Source organism: Solanum pennellii, chromosome 11 (assembly GCF_001406875.1).
Source record: "Solanum pennellii chromosome 11, SPENNV200".
Classification (NCBI taxonomy): domain Eukaryota; kingdom Viridiplantae; phylum Streptophyta; class Magnoliopsida; order Solanales; family Solanaceae; genus Solanum; species Solanum pennellii.
The window spans coordinates 1,167,522-1,183,868 of NC_028647.1; the positions used below are offsets into that span (position 1 = coordinate 1,167,522).

General features: G+C 35.2%; 3 protein-coding genes across 3 annotated transcripts; 1 reads left to right on the forward strand and 2 right to left on the reverse strand.

Annotated features, from left to right (window-relative positions):
* The first annotated feature begins 528 nt into the window (after positions 1–528).
* On the forward strand, positions 529–5,103 carry LOC107002855. Its single transcript, XM_015201045.2, has 4 exons — positions 529–1,378; positions 2,578–2,736; positions 2,845–3,525; positions 3,701–5,103. The coding sequence occupies exons 1-4, from the start codon at positions 1,046–1,048 to the stop codon at positions 4,817–4,819; spliced, it is 2,292 nt and encodes a 763-aa protein (XP_015056531.1). The 5' UTR covers positions 529–1,045; the 3' UTR covers positions 4,820–5,103.
* An 853-nt stretch (positions 5,104–5,956) lies between these two features.
* Positions 5,957–12,775, reverse strand: LOC107003198 (cytosolic 5'-nucleotidase 3). Its single transcript, XM_015201485.2, has 10 exons — positions 12,617–12,775; positions 12,305–12,455; positions 11,045–11,105; positions 10,778–10,910; positions 10,418–10,541; positions 9,876–9,932; positions 9,669–9,765; positions 8,114–8,321; positions 6,622–6,682; positions 5,957–6,533 (listed from the first exon to the last, which is right to left on the reverse strand). The coding sequence occupies exons 1-10, from the start codon at positions 12,694–12,696 to the stop codon at positions 6,468–6,470; spliced, it is 1,038 nt and encodes a 345-aa protein (XP_015056971.1). The 5' UTR covers positions 12,697–12,775; the 3' UTR covers positions 5,957–6,467.
* A 1,819-nt stretch (positions 12,776–14,594) lies between these two features.
* Positions 14,595–16,088, reverse strand: LOC107003469. Its single transcript, XM_015201808.2, has one exon. It carries the CDS (start codon positions 15,802–15,804, stop codon positions 14,719–14,721), a length of 1,086 nt encoding a protein of 361 aa, XP_015057294.1. The 5' UTR covers positions 15,805–16,088; the 3' UTR covers positions 14,595–14,718.
* Between the last annotated feature and the right edge of the window lie 259 nt (positions 16,089–16,347).

Here is a 16,347-nt window from a genome sequence, read left to right on the forward strand (position 1 = left end):
CATTGTCTCTATTAAGTGAAATTTCAACGGATATACTTAATCTAATTGACACAAGTCTTAAGAAAGTTAGGACTTGTTTCATGCGTGGTATAAAATATAATAATTTAAGAATAAAATATAAGATTATTTTGTATGAAATAACTTATTTCAAAATAATTTATTTTTGATTAAACTCTGTATCGTTGTAGGAAATTGTTATCTTAAGAAAATGATTTTTTTATTATATTTACATTTCAAGTAATTGCCAATAGATATACTTGATCCAATTGACCAAAACTTGTGGTGCATTGGATTGAAATTTTTTTTCTTAATAAGAAATTTTAATTCCTGAATATAAAAAAATGCTTTTGATAAATGAATCCTTTATAAAATAAATTTAAATTAATCGATAAATATAAAAATTTATAATTACGTGATGAAAATCTGAATTAGTCGAATAAAAATTTAAGGAAACTTATTAATTATAATATCAAAAGAGGAAGAATAGTGTGAGACAAACACCCATAAAATTCCACTAGAAATAGAGACGTTACTTCTTAGGTGTTTTTACAATGCCGGCCTCTCTCTCTGTCCTCTCTTTCTCTCTCTAAAAAAAAGCCAGAGTGGTTCTGCATAACTCATAAAACAATTCTTCTTTTTCATGAACTTACAAATTCCCTTTTGATAAACACCTAATCCCCCTTTCTTTTTTGATCTCTCAATTCAAAGAAACCTCCTTTTTTTTTTTCATTTTTGTGAATCTTTTTTGTGTTTCTTGAGTACCCTTTTGAGTATTTGATTGTTTTGTGTCAATCTTTTTTGTGTTTTTTGAGGACCCTTTTGAGTATTTGTTTGATTTGTGTCAATCTTTTTTGTGTTTCTTGAGGACCCTTTTGAGTATTTGTTAGTTTTTTGAGGACCCTTTTGAGTATTTGTTAGTTTTGTGTGAATTTTGTTGTGTTTTTTGAGGACCCTTTTGAGTATTTGATTGTTTTGTGTGAATCTTTTTTGTGTTTGTTGAGGACCCTTTTGAGTATTTGTTAGTTTTGTGTGTGAATTCAAAGGGATGGTTGTGAAAATGATGAAGTGGAGGCCATGGCCTGAAATAACTTCAAAGAAATTTGAGGCTAAAATCACTGTGAATTGTGTTAAAGGTCTAAACTTTTCTCAAGATTTTCAAAGATTGGTTGTTGAAATCAAGTGGAAAGGCTCAAAGGGTAATTCTTTGACTTTGAGTTCTCTAAAGAGGAAAAATGTTAAGAAGAGTTTCACAAAGGAAGAGTCTTTGAAGGATGATGGAGTTGTTTATTGGAATGAGGAGTTTCAAAGTCTTTGCAATTTTAATGTATCCAAAGAGATTGCATTTCATCCTTGGGAGGTTTCTTTTACAGTATTCAATGTGAGATATCCCCTTGCTTATTACCTCTTTTAAGTTTATTGGTTTTGCTGTTCTTGTTTGGTTGTTTTTTAGAATTGAAAAAAAAAAGAGATTAAAAATTTGATCTTGGTATACTGTTGTTACTGAGAATTCTGTCCCATCAACAAATTATTGAGAATTGATCAAAGGCCTTGACTTTTGGTGTGGAAGCTTGACTTTTTGTTGGGGCTATGAATTTTGTGTCTATATTGTCTTGTAGGTGTAAGAAATTAGAAAGGACTAAGCTTTTCTTCATCATTGTTATGTCATGAAACTTGATCATATAGTATAATTTGTTGAATCTCCTAAAAACTAGTAGAATTGTTTTGTTTTTTGTTTGATTATGTCCTTCAAAACATCCAATCATGATTTTTTTAATCAAATAGCATAATTTCTTGACAAGTGGGGTCTGGGGAGGTACTGTGTATGCAGATTTTACCCCTACCTCGTGAGATAGAAAGACAATTTCCGATAGACCCTCAATCTCCTTAAACTAGTAGAATTCCTTTGTTTTAGTTTGGTTTGATTATGGAACTCAGCACCAAATCTGTTTTTCTCTTTGAGTTTGATGACAAACACAAGTGTGATTAGAAATAATGAATTTCCCCTTGATGTTCTTCCTTTAAACATTATAGTAACCTAATTTTCAATGCATTTTCTGAAAAGTATTTTTTTATTTAGCTTAGATAATGAAGATACTATCTAAACATGTTGTGGTAGTCAAAAAAGCTAATTAAGCCTTTTGGAATTAGTGATTACTTATGTTGGACCCACCTTAATAGCTTGTGGTTGTTTTAATAGTGTTGTAATATGGATGGTCATACCTACTTATATTTACTTTTCTATATATGTGGCTATACATTTTGTGAAAATATAGTATTGGCATATTCTGTATATTTATTTAATATTTTGGCAAATGATATTTAGCACTTAAGAATATGCCTTTCTTTAGTTGTTTTCTTTGCTTATCTAGCATCTTTTGTTTTCTAATTCAGAGGGAAGTTTGATTTATTAACCCAAAAAAGGAAAGAAGAAAAGTTCAGCCTTTTTTTAGTTGCTTTCTATGCTCATACAGCATAGCATCTTTTGTCTTTTCATTCACTGTTTTATTCAATTCCATACTTGTGATATGAACTCTGTAAGTTGCTTGACAGTACTTATTCATGTTTATTCTAAAACAGGTTACGAATAAACGATCGAACCATAAAGTCCCCATAGTTGCTGCTGCATCATTGAACATTGCAGATTTTGCTTCAGAAGCTAGGGAAAAAGAAGAAATTGAAATAGTCATTCCCTTGGAAGCGTATAGTGGCGGCAATAAGAACAACCTTTCACTTTGTGTAAGCAAAACAAAATTGCTTGCTTGATCTACTTTGTTCGTTGATCTACATCGATAGTCCCTTTTTTTCCTTATTTTTGGTTAACATGGTAGATTTTGTATATGGCAGTTGTCTCTCAATCTTGTTGAATTGGGGAATGCTCAAGAAGCCTCAGAAACGATGCCAAAGTTCGTCATGTCTGCTCCAGTATCTCCTTCCCCTGCAGAGGTTTCGTCAACAGACAGAAATGAGCTTTCTGCTTTGAAAGCAGGTCTGCAGAAAGTGAAATTTTTCAAGGGATTATCTACTATGCGACGAAAGAAGGCATGTCATGAAGAGGAGGGCAGTGATGGAAGGAACTCAGTCAGAAGTGATGATACTGATTTGGTATATCCAGTTGATACAGATTCACTAGGTGATTCGGAGGAAGGTGAATCAGACGAAGTGAAGGAGGATACGAGTCTGCGGAAGTCATTCAGTTATGAAACACTTGCCTATGCGAAGCATGCTGGTGGATCATGCTACACAAACACGAGTGGCAGTGAAGATGATGATTTGATCTTTTATAGTCATCACAAATCCGTTGCACGGCGTGTGTATGCCGAGGGTGCAACTGGAGAAGGTCATAATCAATATTCACAGCAAAGTTCAAAACGCAAAATGCTCCCCTGGAGAAAGAGAAACTTGAGCTTCAGATCTCCTAAACCCAAAGGGGAGCCGTTGTTGAAGAAGCATTATGGAGAGGAAGGTGGGGATGATATAGATTTTGATCGCCGACAGCTTAGTTCATCCGATGAGTCTTCTTCAGGGGTATGTCTCCATCTTCTCTTACTTCAGTTTTTTTATATCTATGATCTGTCCAGCATCCAAGTGAATTCGCGTGGAATAGTATTTATCACCTCATGATGAGCTTCCAGACATTGATAACTTACCTCACTGCCTTGCATACTTCTATAGCTCTAATATAACTCTATCTTGCTTGCAGTGGAATAAATGTGAGGAAGGTTCAACTGCCAATGGATTTTCAGTCTCCGAGTTTGGAGAAGACGGTTTTGCTGTTGGTAGTTGGGAGCAGAAAGAGATAGTAAGCCGTGATGGGCAGATGAAGCTGCAGACTGAGGTCTTCTTTGCTTCAATTGATCAACGAAATGAACGGGCTGCAGGTGAAAGTGCTTGTACAGCCTTGGTTGCTGTGATTGCTGATTGGTTCCATTCCAACCCTGAAGAAATGCCTATCAAGTCCCAACTCGACAGTCTTATCCGTGAAGGTTCACTAGAGTGGAGGAATCTCTGTGAAAACAAGACGTACAGGGAGCGTTTCCCAGATAAGCATTTTGACCTCGAAACAGTGGTCCAGGCTAAAGTACGCCCGCTCTCAGTAGTCCCAGAGAAATCATTCATTGGTTTCTTTCATCCGGAAGGAATCGAAGATGAGGGATTCGATTTTCTGAAAGATGCCATGTCCTTTGACAACATTTGGGATGAGATTTCTAAATCTGTTCAAGACAGTCCCAGTCATGGCGAGTGCTTTGTTTACATTGTGAGTTGGAATGACCACTTCTTCATACTCAAGGTTGAACGAGATGCATACTATATCATCGATACACTTGGTGAGAGACTTTATGAAGGCTGCAATCAGGCTTTCATCCTCAAATTTGACAGAGACACTACAATCTTGCAGCTACCTAACACGAGTCAACAATCAGATGAGAAACCAGCTAGCACTAAAAAGGAGCAAACTGATAAGAAGCAGGCTGCTTCTAATGAAGGGAAGCTGGTCTCTAATAACAACAAAGAAAAGATGGAAGAATCAGTCGTATCCTTCAGGGATAAAGTACCTGAAAATGAGGACGAAGCGAGCCTTGTTTGCAAAGGTAAAGAGGCTTGCAAAGAGTACATTAAGAGTTTTTTGGCAGCAATCCCCATTAGGGAATTACAAGTTGATGTGAAGAAAGGGTTGATGGCATCTACACCACTTCATCAGAGGCTGCAAATTGAGTTCCACTATACAAAGAGCTTTAACACTCAGCTGGAATTGGAATCACCCTCGGAAGAACCGACTGATAACAGCTTGGCATTACCAATGTCAGCAGCAGTGGAGTAAGCGACGATTAGTAAATCCGAGTATACAAACTTAACATCACTAATCCTTCTTTTTGTGTTTCTACATCTAATTTAGGAATGAAGGGAATGCCATATATCTTTTCTTTAATACATGTTGCAAGTTGCAACTGGCTTAGTGGCTCTTGTTAATGTTTTCTTCCTCACTTATATAGGGATGTGCCAATGTAAATGACTATGGAAATGTCCAAGAGTATAGTACTTTTTCTGTTCCCTCAAAGAGGGAGGACATAAATAATAAGTATATGACTTCTATACTGCTCTCAACTTTTTCATTTGTCTCTAGACCATCAGTTGGATCATCATAATGCAAACAACACAATGTTTTTGTACACAGTATTTGCTGCTGTCTTAGCATACAGGATTGACAGAACTAGTTCTCTATTAAATTAACCTGTGCACATAGATTGGAAGCTTCAACTCAACTCCTCTAATATCTTATAAAATGAAATAACTTTAGGGTGCATAGAATAGAACATTAGTTATGGCCTGTAAACTAGGCTGGAATATGAATCAGGAAAACTCCACTATGCCATACATCACTCGCCCTTGCTCTGTCTCAATTCAACTTGACACTTTGACACGAAGTTTAAGAAAGTTTTAGCAACGTCTATGGTTTGGTTCCATTTGCACTTTGTAGGCTCTAGTATATATTTTAACCAAATCCTTTCATATGGGCTCGATGTGCACTTCTTTAGCATCATAAGGACAACCCTTGCAATATAAAAAAGATTTACATTACTCACCAAGAAAATGTGGTATGATGGTTGAGATTCCTTTTTGCCTTTTTCTCGGAAGCCTTCCATCTCCCTTAGGCCTCAGTGGACCTACCAGGTGCAACTCTGAATTAGTCGAGTTTAATCATATCTTGACACTGATAATGAGACAGAATGTTATGATTGAATTGGGTTTAAAGAGCATGTCTCACCAATTTTTAACAATGGGGAACTTACTCCTTTTTGTTATTTGGATCAGCAACTCATCATCTGCCAAGGGTAGTCTCTCCCTCCATGCAGGAAACATTGCTCTAACAATATGATGCCAAAATAAAATGCAACTTAACCTGAATATTTGTGGAAGATAAACTCACAAAGAGAAACAATTTACGAGTAAATGGGGGTGAAGAGAGGAGTTAAGCGTTCATACTCGAACAAGGAAATAAACAACGTACAAGAAATTACTAGATACACCAGTTATTGTAGCAGCTTAGAGGTATCATCAGTACCTTGTAAGGTAGGTGGTCTTTAAATGTTATTAAAAATGGTTCTAAGAATCCTTATAAAAGGAATCACCACTCATTGTGAATTGCAACAAGCTACATTATCAGCTATAGAGCAATACAACGAGTTCCCAAATGAATTATTTCCCAAGGTAAATCAATCTACTCTAAAGCGGAGATTACTATCCATTATCTGCATGTGAATCCTATAAACATGCCTAGATTGTTGTAGTGCCTGATGGAGACGACAAATGTTGAGAAGCTGTCGATATTAGGAGTGCTGCTATGTATCTTGAATGGAGATTTTCTTGACACAATTTCTTATAAGAATGTATAAAAGTAGAGGTCATTCGTGTGCTGTTTGCAAATCCAATATAGGGAACAGAGCCTTGCTACGAGCAATGTATGCAATTCAATCGCTTTCTGTTGAACAGAGATGAGTCGCAAGCTTGAGCACTCCATGCATGGATGAATCATTCTACAATATAACAAAAAGATGAGAGTCCACAAGGCAATTTAGAGTAGTAGAATGAATCGAACTTAAAGTGTATAATAGAATTTCTTACCAGATAGAGAATGTCAAAAGCTTTTTGGTAGCTTTCTAGAGAATCTTCCACTCTGTCATTCCTGCAACAATCTCTTTATGTTTAGCAACTACCACGTATTAAAATCGCAGAATATGCTACAGGAAAATTAGACATTAAATCAACATAACTAGAATGTAGCAAAACTGTAAGCCTTTTCTTGTTCTCATGCTTTCTGAACTCAGTACTAGCAAACTTCAACAAATGCTGAATTCCACACCATTCTCTAAATAAAAAGAGGGGCTTTCACCCTTTGCATTTTGTCATAAAAGATGGAAAGCATTTATCAGGAAAAGATAGCATATTGAGAATCTGTTTTGTTATAACCCAAGAAGTATAACTTGAACATGTCTACAATTGTTCATTTTATTCTAATGACATGCTCTAAATGAATTTGTTGAATAAGTTGAAAAACATGGTCAAACGAAGAGCCCCATATGAATGACTCTTTAAATTTTAAATTTTTTTGAGTGAGAAAAATGAAAAAATGTTGCAAAAAGTTATAATGCAAAAGATTGGAAGTTCCTAATGTAAGAAAATATATTGTCAAACCATTAGGGAAAAGATTCTGGGAAGGTATATGTATTCAAACTTCAGCAGGCAATCAGTGAACAACCACCTAATTATCTCAACTTAACAAAATCCACAATTTAACTAGTTTTTCATGTTTTCAAAAGAGTGAAAAGTATTATGTTGGAAGCTTGACCTTTGAAAAGATTAAAAATATGAGGTAGGAATACAAAAATTGCTCCTTTGGTGACTTGTAAGCCACAAATTCAGAGTAAAAACTACCTCTTAGTAAAAAAGAAGGGGCAAGGCTTGGTACTATATACCCTCACTCTCTCCCTACCCAGACTAGTTAGGGAGGGAGCACCACATGCAGCGGGGTAAATCGTCTCCTAACCATTGAATATCAATTCATAGGACAATGTGTCAACTGTCTAACCAGAACTCGTCCAAGATTTCAGAGGATACAAAAGTGGGTTGAGAGAGAATTGATGCTCACTATTGTATTTCATACAGTCGCAGTTTCCTTTACTTCAGCTTTTAGGACTTGTCAATCCGTTTAGAGAGTTGGGATAAATGTTTGTAGTTGGATTACAGTTTTGTATGCCATCAATATAAACTTGTTTCATCTTAATGTTCATGACTTGAAAATGTTGAACAACTCTAAATATGGAAACTTTTCTTAGAAAGGCTCAAAGCCTTCTAGCTGAAAAAGATTTCAAATCCAATGATAGTGGAACAATTCCTACTTCAATTATAGGATGTGATACTTAAATTCTCCTAACTAAGGAGTTACAACTTACGACAATTATAATTACAATCCATTTACCTTGGATATCACATAACCAACTTGAGGTGAGATAAAGCAAAACAAAAATGACTTCATTCTATGAGCAGTGTCGCGTTCCATGATATCTCAGTATTGTTTAAATTTGATGAATAAGGAGACATGAATTGATATACTTACAGAAAACCCACAGATATTCTTGTTTCATAGTCTAAGCCGTCAGACATTCCCAAATCTCCAATGTGGTCACCAAGAAGTAGCACATTAGTTCTCTTTTTTAATGCAGATTTCTCATCACTCAGTCCATTCACGTCATCAAGGTGATCATGAAGTGGTGCAGCCATGTCAAGTGCATGCTCATTCTTGTTGAGTACATGGATTGTCTTACCTGCAGGTATCAGTTCGTGTTCTTAATTTTAGAAATAAAGATGTAAAATGACCACAATACAAGAAAAATATGTGCAATTGGCTTTGCTTGTAAGCTTGCTGTTCCAGCATAGACCAAATATGTGTAAAAGCTTAGTATCTAGCAGTAAGTACTTGTCAAATATGTCCAACCAATGATCAGATGTAATTACTTGGTTACAGGGATTGAACTCCAGTACTAAACTAATCTTTATTACATACAGAAGTCTTAATTATGTAGACTTTTAGTGTTCAGGTTATTTCATATGTTAGATTTCCGCACTTGCGTTAGCCTTATAAATATCCAAATTCATGGAGGGTTAATCCTATTTAGTTAGTCCTTATAAGTCGAACAAATTAATACTCAAAAGATCATAAAAGAATTCATCTTTGTTTGTTTCAATCAATCAATCAATCAACAGTACTTTAATGTACCAATCTACTTCATTGCAATACAGGTAAGCAATTTTTCTTTTAAGGCAAATTAGGATCTCTCTCAAACAAGTGGCTCCCTAAATCTTACACTTACCCCTACCAATCATAACAACAATAACAACTACATCTCAATCTCAAACAAGTAGAGGTTGGATATGTGAATCACCTTTGACCATGTGTCTCCATTTAAGCTTTAACAAGGTGAAAAATTAGTTAAATATTTTTAAAAATGGCAATAGTACAAGTTCTCTATATTTTTTGTCATATTAATCTATGATAAAGATCAAAATACTCATAAAGAGCAATAGATTCAAAATCAATGTATTGACAAAACTAAAACCTGTTCCCAACTAGTGATACCCGCTGATATGGATCATTTTCTTCGATTACGTCCTATCATTAGGTAAGTTTGTATTGATTCCAAGAAAGCTTAGGTCTTAGACAACATCCATCCATATTATGTTAGGTCTACTTCGTCCCCTTTTAACACCTTCACTCACTATAGTTTCATACCTATGGACCGGTGCATTTTATAGGTCGTTGCATGACATGACCGAAACATCTCAAGCAACGTTCTCTCATTATATCCTCAATGCATGCTACTTGCAATGTCGTCATTCCTATCTTATCTAATCTTGTATGGACCGAAACATCCACCTTAGCATCCCTATCACTGCAATACATCTTCGTGAATATGTCAGACTTTAGCTTAACTGCAGAGTATTCCTCCATTGAAGCTTAAACTTACAACCAGTGGCCAATTCCTAAACTTTAGAAGTATAGCTAAAATTTGGTAACCCACACAGATATACAAATAATGAACCTAACCATCAATGGAAACTGTTTGAAGGAATTTGTTAAGTAAAAAGCACCTCTAAATGGTGATAGGTGATACCTTTGAATGACTGTAGGTGACCATTTTCGTCAAACATCATCCTGTTGGAGACAACTCTAACATTCTTGAAAGATCTATGAACTTTCTGATTCAGCACCTGGCAAATTAAGAAAACGAGAATCATATCTAAAGCCAAACTGGACATACATAACAGGATCACCTACACCTGTTATGCATCAAGATCACTGATAATCCTTAAGAACTAACCTCCTCTATTATGTCAGCTAAACCTGCAGAGAATATAAGAACAGGAACACCTTTTTCCTGCATACGAAACAATCCCAACTCATTACTGAAGCAATCACATGAGATAGTAGAAGGTCAAAAGGAAATTCTTCCGAAAAGAGCTATTCTGGGATAAATTGACTACTAAATTCGGCATTAGCATGAATTTTGCAACTACAGAAAATGGAATCCAACACATTATTTAGTAATATCACTGTTTAATTTCACTTTCACTAAAACAACATTTGAGCTGTGGTTGAGCCTGACATTCTAGGACTTCCCAAAGTCGAAAAAACAAAACCAGAAGAAAAGAAAATAATCAAGGTATTTCCTCCAAGGTTCTTGAGTGCTTGGAATGACCCTATTATTTATTCTCTGGCTTTTTGATAAACTAATCCCATCAAATTTCTTTTTAATAATTTAGATGACACAAGAAAATCACAATGGTTCATATTTGTTGCATGGCCTTCATCAACATCATCCCAAGATGTCTAAGAAAACAACTGATAGTGGCTATACTGTACCTCCAAAAGTTCAAAAAGTTCAGTTACACCATCCCTGAATGCAATTGTGGCTTTAGCCACAGAATTTTGAATTCCATTGTATGTTACGCCTCCTTCAATGAGAAGCGCATGTGTTTTTCCCCACCTGCAGAAAATAAATTAGACATTAACACATAGGCCATGGTACTACAATCCCTTTAAATTTCACCAAACCGATGATGTTTTCTTAGATAAGGGTGCTGGATATACTACTACTCTTACGATAAAATATAAATATTATCCGGGAACTTCTATTATGTATTTCACTTGTCAATAACTCAAAATGCAATATATCACACAAGTTTGGACCCGATTCTAGTAGCAAAAAATCATAACACATACCACTCTTCCATGAGCTTGGCTTTCTCATCAAGGGGAATTGTCGGATCAAATTCTAAGGGATGATAATACTCATACAACTTCTGCCTCTTGTCATTGTACTCAGGATCCTCCTGTTGTAAAACGTTATGGCTGCCTACAAAATTAGTTATTTTGACAAGTCCTCACTTGTGACCGAAGAACGTATATCAAATTGTATGCTATTGAATAGCTATCTGTTCCAGACAAGATATTGTAAGAGGATAATGTTTTATGAAGTGGATAACATACTTTGGCCTCGGCAACCATTGACCCGGTATTTTGTCAATGTGGCATCAAAATCTGCAATTACCTAGAATGTTGATATAGCCAGTAAGTAAAAGGAAAAAACCAATTAGAACAAGGTAAAATAAGCATGGTATGTGTGTGAATGATCGAGACTCTAGCTAAGATAAGTACTTTACATTAATAAATGCCAATAGTTTTGTACATATGTCAAACAAAACATGGAGCCCAACATAATAGAAACTTCAGAAAGGTGTGTATAGTTGATCCTGGATAACAGAACTTTTCCGGAAGCATGCCATGACTTAGACAAATACAATCATTTAGATTAGACTTCTAAAAGTATATTCTGCTAGCAAGCAACTAACACCTTAGATACACATTTTTGTCGTAATTTATATAAGGACCTAGGGATTAGTATATGTCAGTACAGGGTCAACTAACCACTTACAAGTTTACCTAATCACAAACTTAACATCACAGCCAAGAAGCATGAGAATGTTAAAGCTACCTTCCTCACACACAAGATAACCAATGAAGCTTTAATAGTGAAATAACAAGTTATCGATGAAGTTCTACGTATATACACCCAAGACCAACATTACTACTCCCTAGATAACAACTCTCTTCACGGAGAAATGTTGTATTATACAGTTAACAAAAGTTCCATTGATCAGATTAACAAGCAATACAACAATGTCTTAAAATTAACACTCCACATCCCCCATCCCCCACTCCCAAAAAAGTATTTCCTATGTCCCAATTTAAGTGTCTTACTTTCCTCTTTCGTCTGTCTGAAAAAGAGCGTCTCTTTCTATGTATAGTAAGTTTTCCAATTCCAACATTCGACCTGTCAAGTTTAATACCACAAGATTTAAAGGACTACACTCGTTTTTAATTTAAGACCACCAGATTCAAAAGTCTCCATTTATTTCATAAACTCCTTCTTCAATCAAACTAATATATGTTGCTCACACCCTTCAAAAGTGTAACCGAATGCTTGTCGTATTCTCCAAAAGTAGTGTATTTTTGGATAATCCGACATGGTGCAGCATCAAAAGTGAAGAGTTCACGCAACTTAGAACGAAGACACTAAATTGGGACAAAGGTAGTATATATACACAAGAAATTAGAAATTAAACCCAATAAGTAACATGAACAAACACATAAAGTTCATAACTTTTGGGACTAATCCAAATCATTCATCACTCTCACGATAATTCATTAACATAACAAAACCAAAAAGCCCAACAATGTAAGATTCACCTGTAGCTTTGCATGACCCCCAAGTCGAATTGCAGATATTTTCTTTTGCAACAAACTAGAATCATCCACTACAACTTGTGACTCTGAGCCATTAACAACTATTTGCTCCATTTTCCCCTGATTTTTACCACTCTGACTGCAACACCACACTCTACACACACATATACCAAATGGGTCATCAATTAAACCCGAAAAAAATCCAGAAAAAATTGTTTACATACATATAGACAAATGTATTGTAAATAATTCGTATTTTTCATTGTAATGATAACATTAAGCGTATGTAAATGTGAAAGAAAAAAAATTACTCACCTGAAATTGAAGCGAAAAGAGGAGAAGGAGGTCCTGGAAATGGGGAAAATGTGATTATAATGATGAAGTCGATAACCCATGGAGGATAAAAGGAGCTACTGAAACACTCCACTCTGTAATAGTACCTTTTTTTGTGCCACTCTCTTATGGTGAATTTAGTTAGTCCTTCCGTTTCATTTTTTATGATCCGAATGTTTTTCAAGATTAAGAAATGTTTATATATATTTAATATATCATTATAAAATTTAAAAGTAATTTTTACTTTATTAAATTTCGTATCAAAACAAATAAAACAAACAAATTGAAATACACAGGATTGTGTTTTATCTTAAGACTATACACTTCAAATTAAATCATTTTAATTAGTGTGTTAGGTTAATAAGAGCCAACTAATATGAAACAGAGTTAAAAAATTTTTTGGAAAATCTAGCTTATTAGACATACATTCATACGATATATCCTAATTTTATATATACTTTCAAAAAAATGCATATTTATCTTTATAAAGAGTTCTCTACCATATATATATATTGAAGTAGATATATAGATACATGTATTTTTACACCAGATATACATAAAGGGGGAGGGAGACGAGCGAGATGAGTGAGATAGTCATGTATCACAAATACACGCGAATCTTATTAAATACGCACTAGATACATGTATATGGTGTGATTTGCATGTATGTGGAATACCAAATACATAAAGAGTGACAAATGAAATGGTAGGGAGGTGCGGAAGGTGATCGAGATTTGTTAGATATCATATAGATTGGATCTATAGCTCTTTGCTTCTCATGTAGCCTTGTTACATAAGGTATAGTTTTGGACAATCAAAAAATAGAATAAGATGGAGCCTACCTACTTAATTCGAACGAAATAGATAAATCAAAGGAATAAAATTCAAGTGGCTCTTATGCCACTTTTGATGGTCTCAAGAGCAAGATTTGCTTGGGATTTCTTCTTTAAGGCATCTAATATTGGACAATTGTAATTGCTCCTTTTAATATCATACTTTTATTTAGGCTGCATAGAAAATGCTTATCAAGGAAATATACCTAGCTCTAGTTACTTTACCATATTAAAGATAAAAAAGGGAGCCTGATGCACTAAGCTCTTGCTGTGCGTGGAGTTCATAAATGATCGGACCACAAGGATCTATAGCACACTGTCTAACTTTGCATTTCTCCGAGAGGCTATTTCCATATAAATTGACCATATATTTAGTCCCACAGCTTTGCATATAGTAACTTGTTGTCACAATCTACTGTACAAGTGAATAACACCAAATATGCAAATAACTTTGACATTATATTTCCCTTTTGCATATGTTAGTAGTAATCTTTCCAATTTTGAACTCAAAACACAGACAAAAAGAATGTTAAACTCTCAAATGTGAGGAGATACAAAAAAGGAACAAAACAATCAGTTGAATCATTTCAACAGTAACAAGGACATAAACATAAACCTCAGTTGATATTCCTTCAAAAAGTGGCCTAAAACTTCCTTGTTCATGCAATGTATACAGCTTCAACAATGCATCTTCCTCTAATAAACAACCTTGTGGACACCACTTTTCTATCCTAATTCGAAGAACATCAAATGAAACTTCTCTAACAGAAATCAAGCTATTATACAAGTACTACTAAGGGTTAGTGGTGGAGTGTGGTATGTACGTATTCTTCCATCCTTAACCAGAGCATGCTCGCAGGTTTGAGCCATGAGTATTGACTCAGAGTGCATTCGAAATGTCCCTTTCGAAGAACATAATCAAGTTATTATACAACTACTATTTGTGGAGTGTGGTATGCGCATACTCCTCCATCCTTAACCAGAGGTGATCGATCGTCTAGCTATGTAATCACACTTATTAGGGAACTCTTTACCCTCATAAGTGTGGGACTTTTTAATGTGAATCTGAATCTAGTCGAGCTCCAATGCAGGTACCGTATACAAGGTGGGAAGCCAAAAGAACTATATAAGAAATGAATAAGCTCCTTCATCTTTCATTTCAAACACCAAACATGCAAGAAACATGACATTATATTACACCCTCAAATGTGATGAACTATAAAAATGAACAAAACAATCAATTGAATAATTTCAACAACAATAAGGACATACAATCAATCCATTTTCATTACATTCCGGGCATTTCATTGACTCAACCTCCTCCTCATCATCATCGTCAAGAACAATTTTCCGACTTCCATTGCACTTAAAACACATTATAAACCTCATTCCTGCACACCCTTCACAAGGACATTGAAAATTATCAATTGGAATCCCTTCAAGAAGTGGCCTAAACTTCCCTTGTTCATGCAATGTCAATACTTCATCAGCTCCACCAATGTATCTCCCTTTGACAAACAGCCTTGGAGGGACAACTTTGCCATCCAAGATTCTCCATAGCTCCTCCTTAAACTCAGAATGCATCGATATATCCCTCTCGAAGAACACAACACGAAAATTCTCTAATAGAAATCGAATACTATGACAGTCTTCGAACGTCTTTCGTATCCCTCTAAGGCCAGTCGTGTAGAGGATTACTGAATCACATCCTCCTGGTGGACATTTCTCTTCAAATTCCAATAAGGGGTTTACAATTCCCTCGAGTTTTCGAGCTTTTAAAGGTGGTTCCTTTTCTTCATCATCTTCTAGTGGTTTGAAAATCTTTTCCTCAATCTTCGCCTTTCGCTCTTCTTCTTGAGCTTTAACTACCATCACTGCTTCCTCAAACAAAGCAAGAAGATTAGGATCAAACAGAGTACCTGAATCCAAATCGGGACGCCTAAAATTCGATACATCAAAGTCTAATAAAGGGGTAGTAAAATTCTCTTTCTTTGGCTTCAATGGGCTGATAAAATTCTCAATCTTTTTCACATTTACAACAACAGGCTTTACATTCTCTTTATCCTCTTCGATTTCCATTTCTTCATCTTCAAGATCCTTCATTAGCTCAGAAACATCAATAATCTCAGCTTCTTGATCTTCTACACTGTTCTGAACATTCTTCTGAACAGGGGTTAATGGAGATTGACAGTTAAATCTCGAAGAATCTGATTTTCGTGGCGAAGAATGAATATACCCATCTGATGCATTTGAAAAGAGGATTCTTTCTGGTTTCAAATACCCAATTGTTTTCATTGTCTTCAATTTCTTCAGAAGCTTCCCCTTCATAGTCTTCATTTCTCGAAATCCCCAAACTGTAAGTACTCAAAATCTACCAAAATCTGCAGATTTTGAAAATGGGGTTTTGAAAAAGATTCAAGATTTGGGATTAACAATGACAGATGACTATTGGGTAGCAAAAATCTTGGATTTTAGTGAGTGAAATTCATGTTTTGATGTACAGAGGAGAAAGAAGATGATGCTGAGGTGTGTTAACGGCTAGAAACTGCTGAGTGGCACTTTTTAAATTTGAAAATTATTTTGTTCGGTGGAATTATTATTATGATTTTAGGTTACATGAGTAAGAAATTATACACCCCCTAGGCTAAATAATGTATACTAACATGTGCTTTTTTCTCTTAGGGTCGAGGAAATGATCTGTTATGGTCACTTACGATTTTGAATTGAAGAAAATAACTTTGATGAATTTCGTCGTGTGATATTTTTTAGTTTCTGTGTGTAAACTTTAATATTTCTTGTAAAACGTAAAACTAAAGATATGTGCTACTTGGAATTGTATGTATCTCACATTATAACGAGGGATGAGATCTCTGGACTCAA

What these genes read in the sequence shown, in the direction of transcription:
- LOC107003198 (XM_015201485.2), bottom strand. Translation starts at nt 12,696, where the DNA reads ATGGGTTATCGACTTCATCATTATAATCACATTTTCCCCATTTCCAGG. An exon ending in CAATGGTTGCCGAGGCCAAA is followed by an intron (nt 10,911 to 11,044) that starts GTATGTTATCCA and finishes CTAATTTTGTAG; the next exon opens with GCAGCCATAACGTTTTACAA. An exon ending in TCACCTACAGTCATTCAAAG is followed by an intron (nt 8,322 to 9,668) that starts GTATCACCTATC and finishes TGATACCTGCAG; the next exon opens with GTAAGACAATCCATGTACTC.
- LOC107003469 (XM_015201808.2), bottom strand. Translation starts at nt 15,804, where the DNA reads ATGAAGACTATGAAGGGGAAGCTTCTGAAGAAATTGAAGACAATGAAA.
- LOC107002855 (XM_015201045.2), top strand. Translation starts at nt 1,046, where the DNA reads ATGGTTGTGAAAATGATGAAGTGGAGGCCATGGCCTGAAATAACTTCA. An exon ending in AGAACAACCTTTCACTTTGT is followed by an intron (nt 2,737 to 2,844) that starts GTAAGCAAAACA and finishes TGTATATGGCAG; the next exon opens with TTGTCTCTCAATCTTGTTGA. An exon ending in CCGATGAGTCTTCTTCAGGG is followed by an intron (nt 3,526 to 3,700) that starts GTATGTCTCCAT and finishes TCTTGCTTGCAG; the next exon opens with TGGAATAAATGTGAGGAAGG.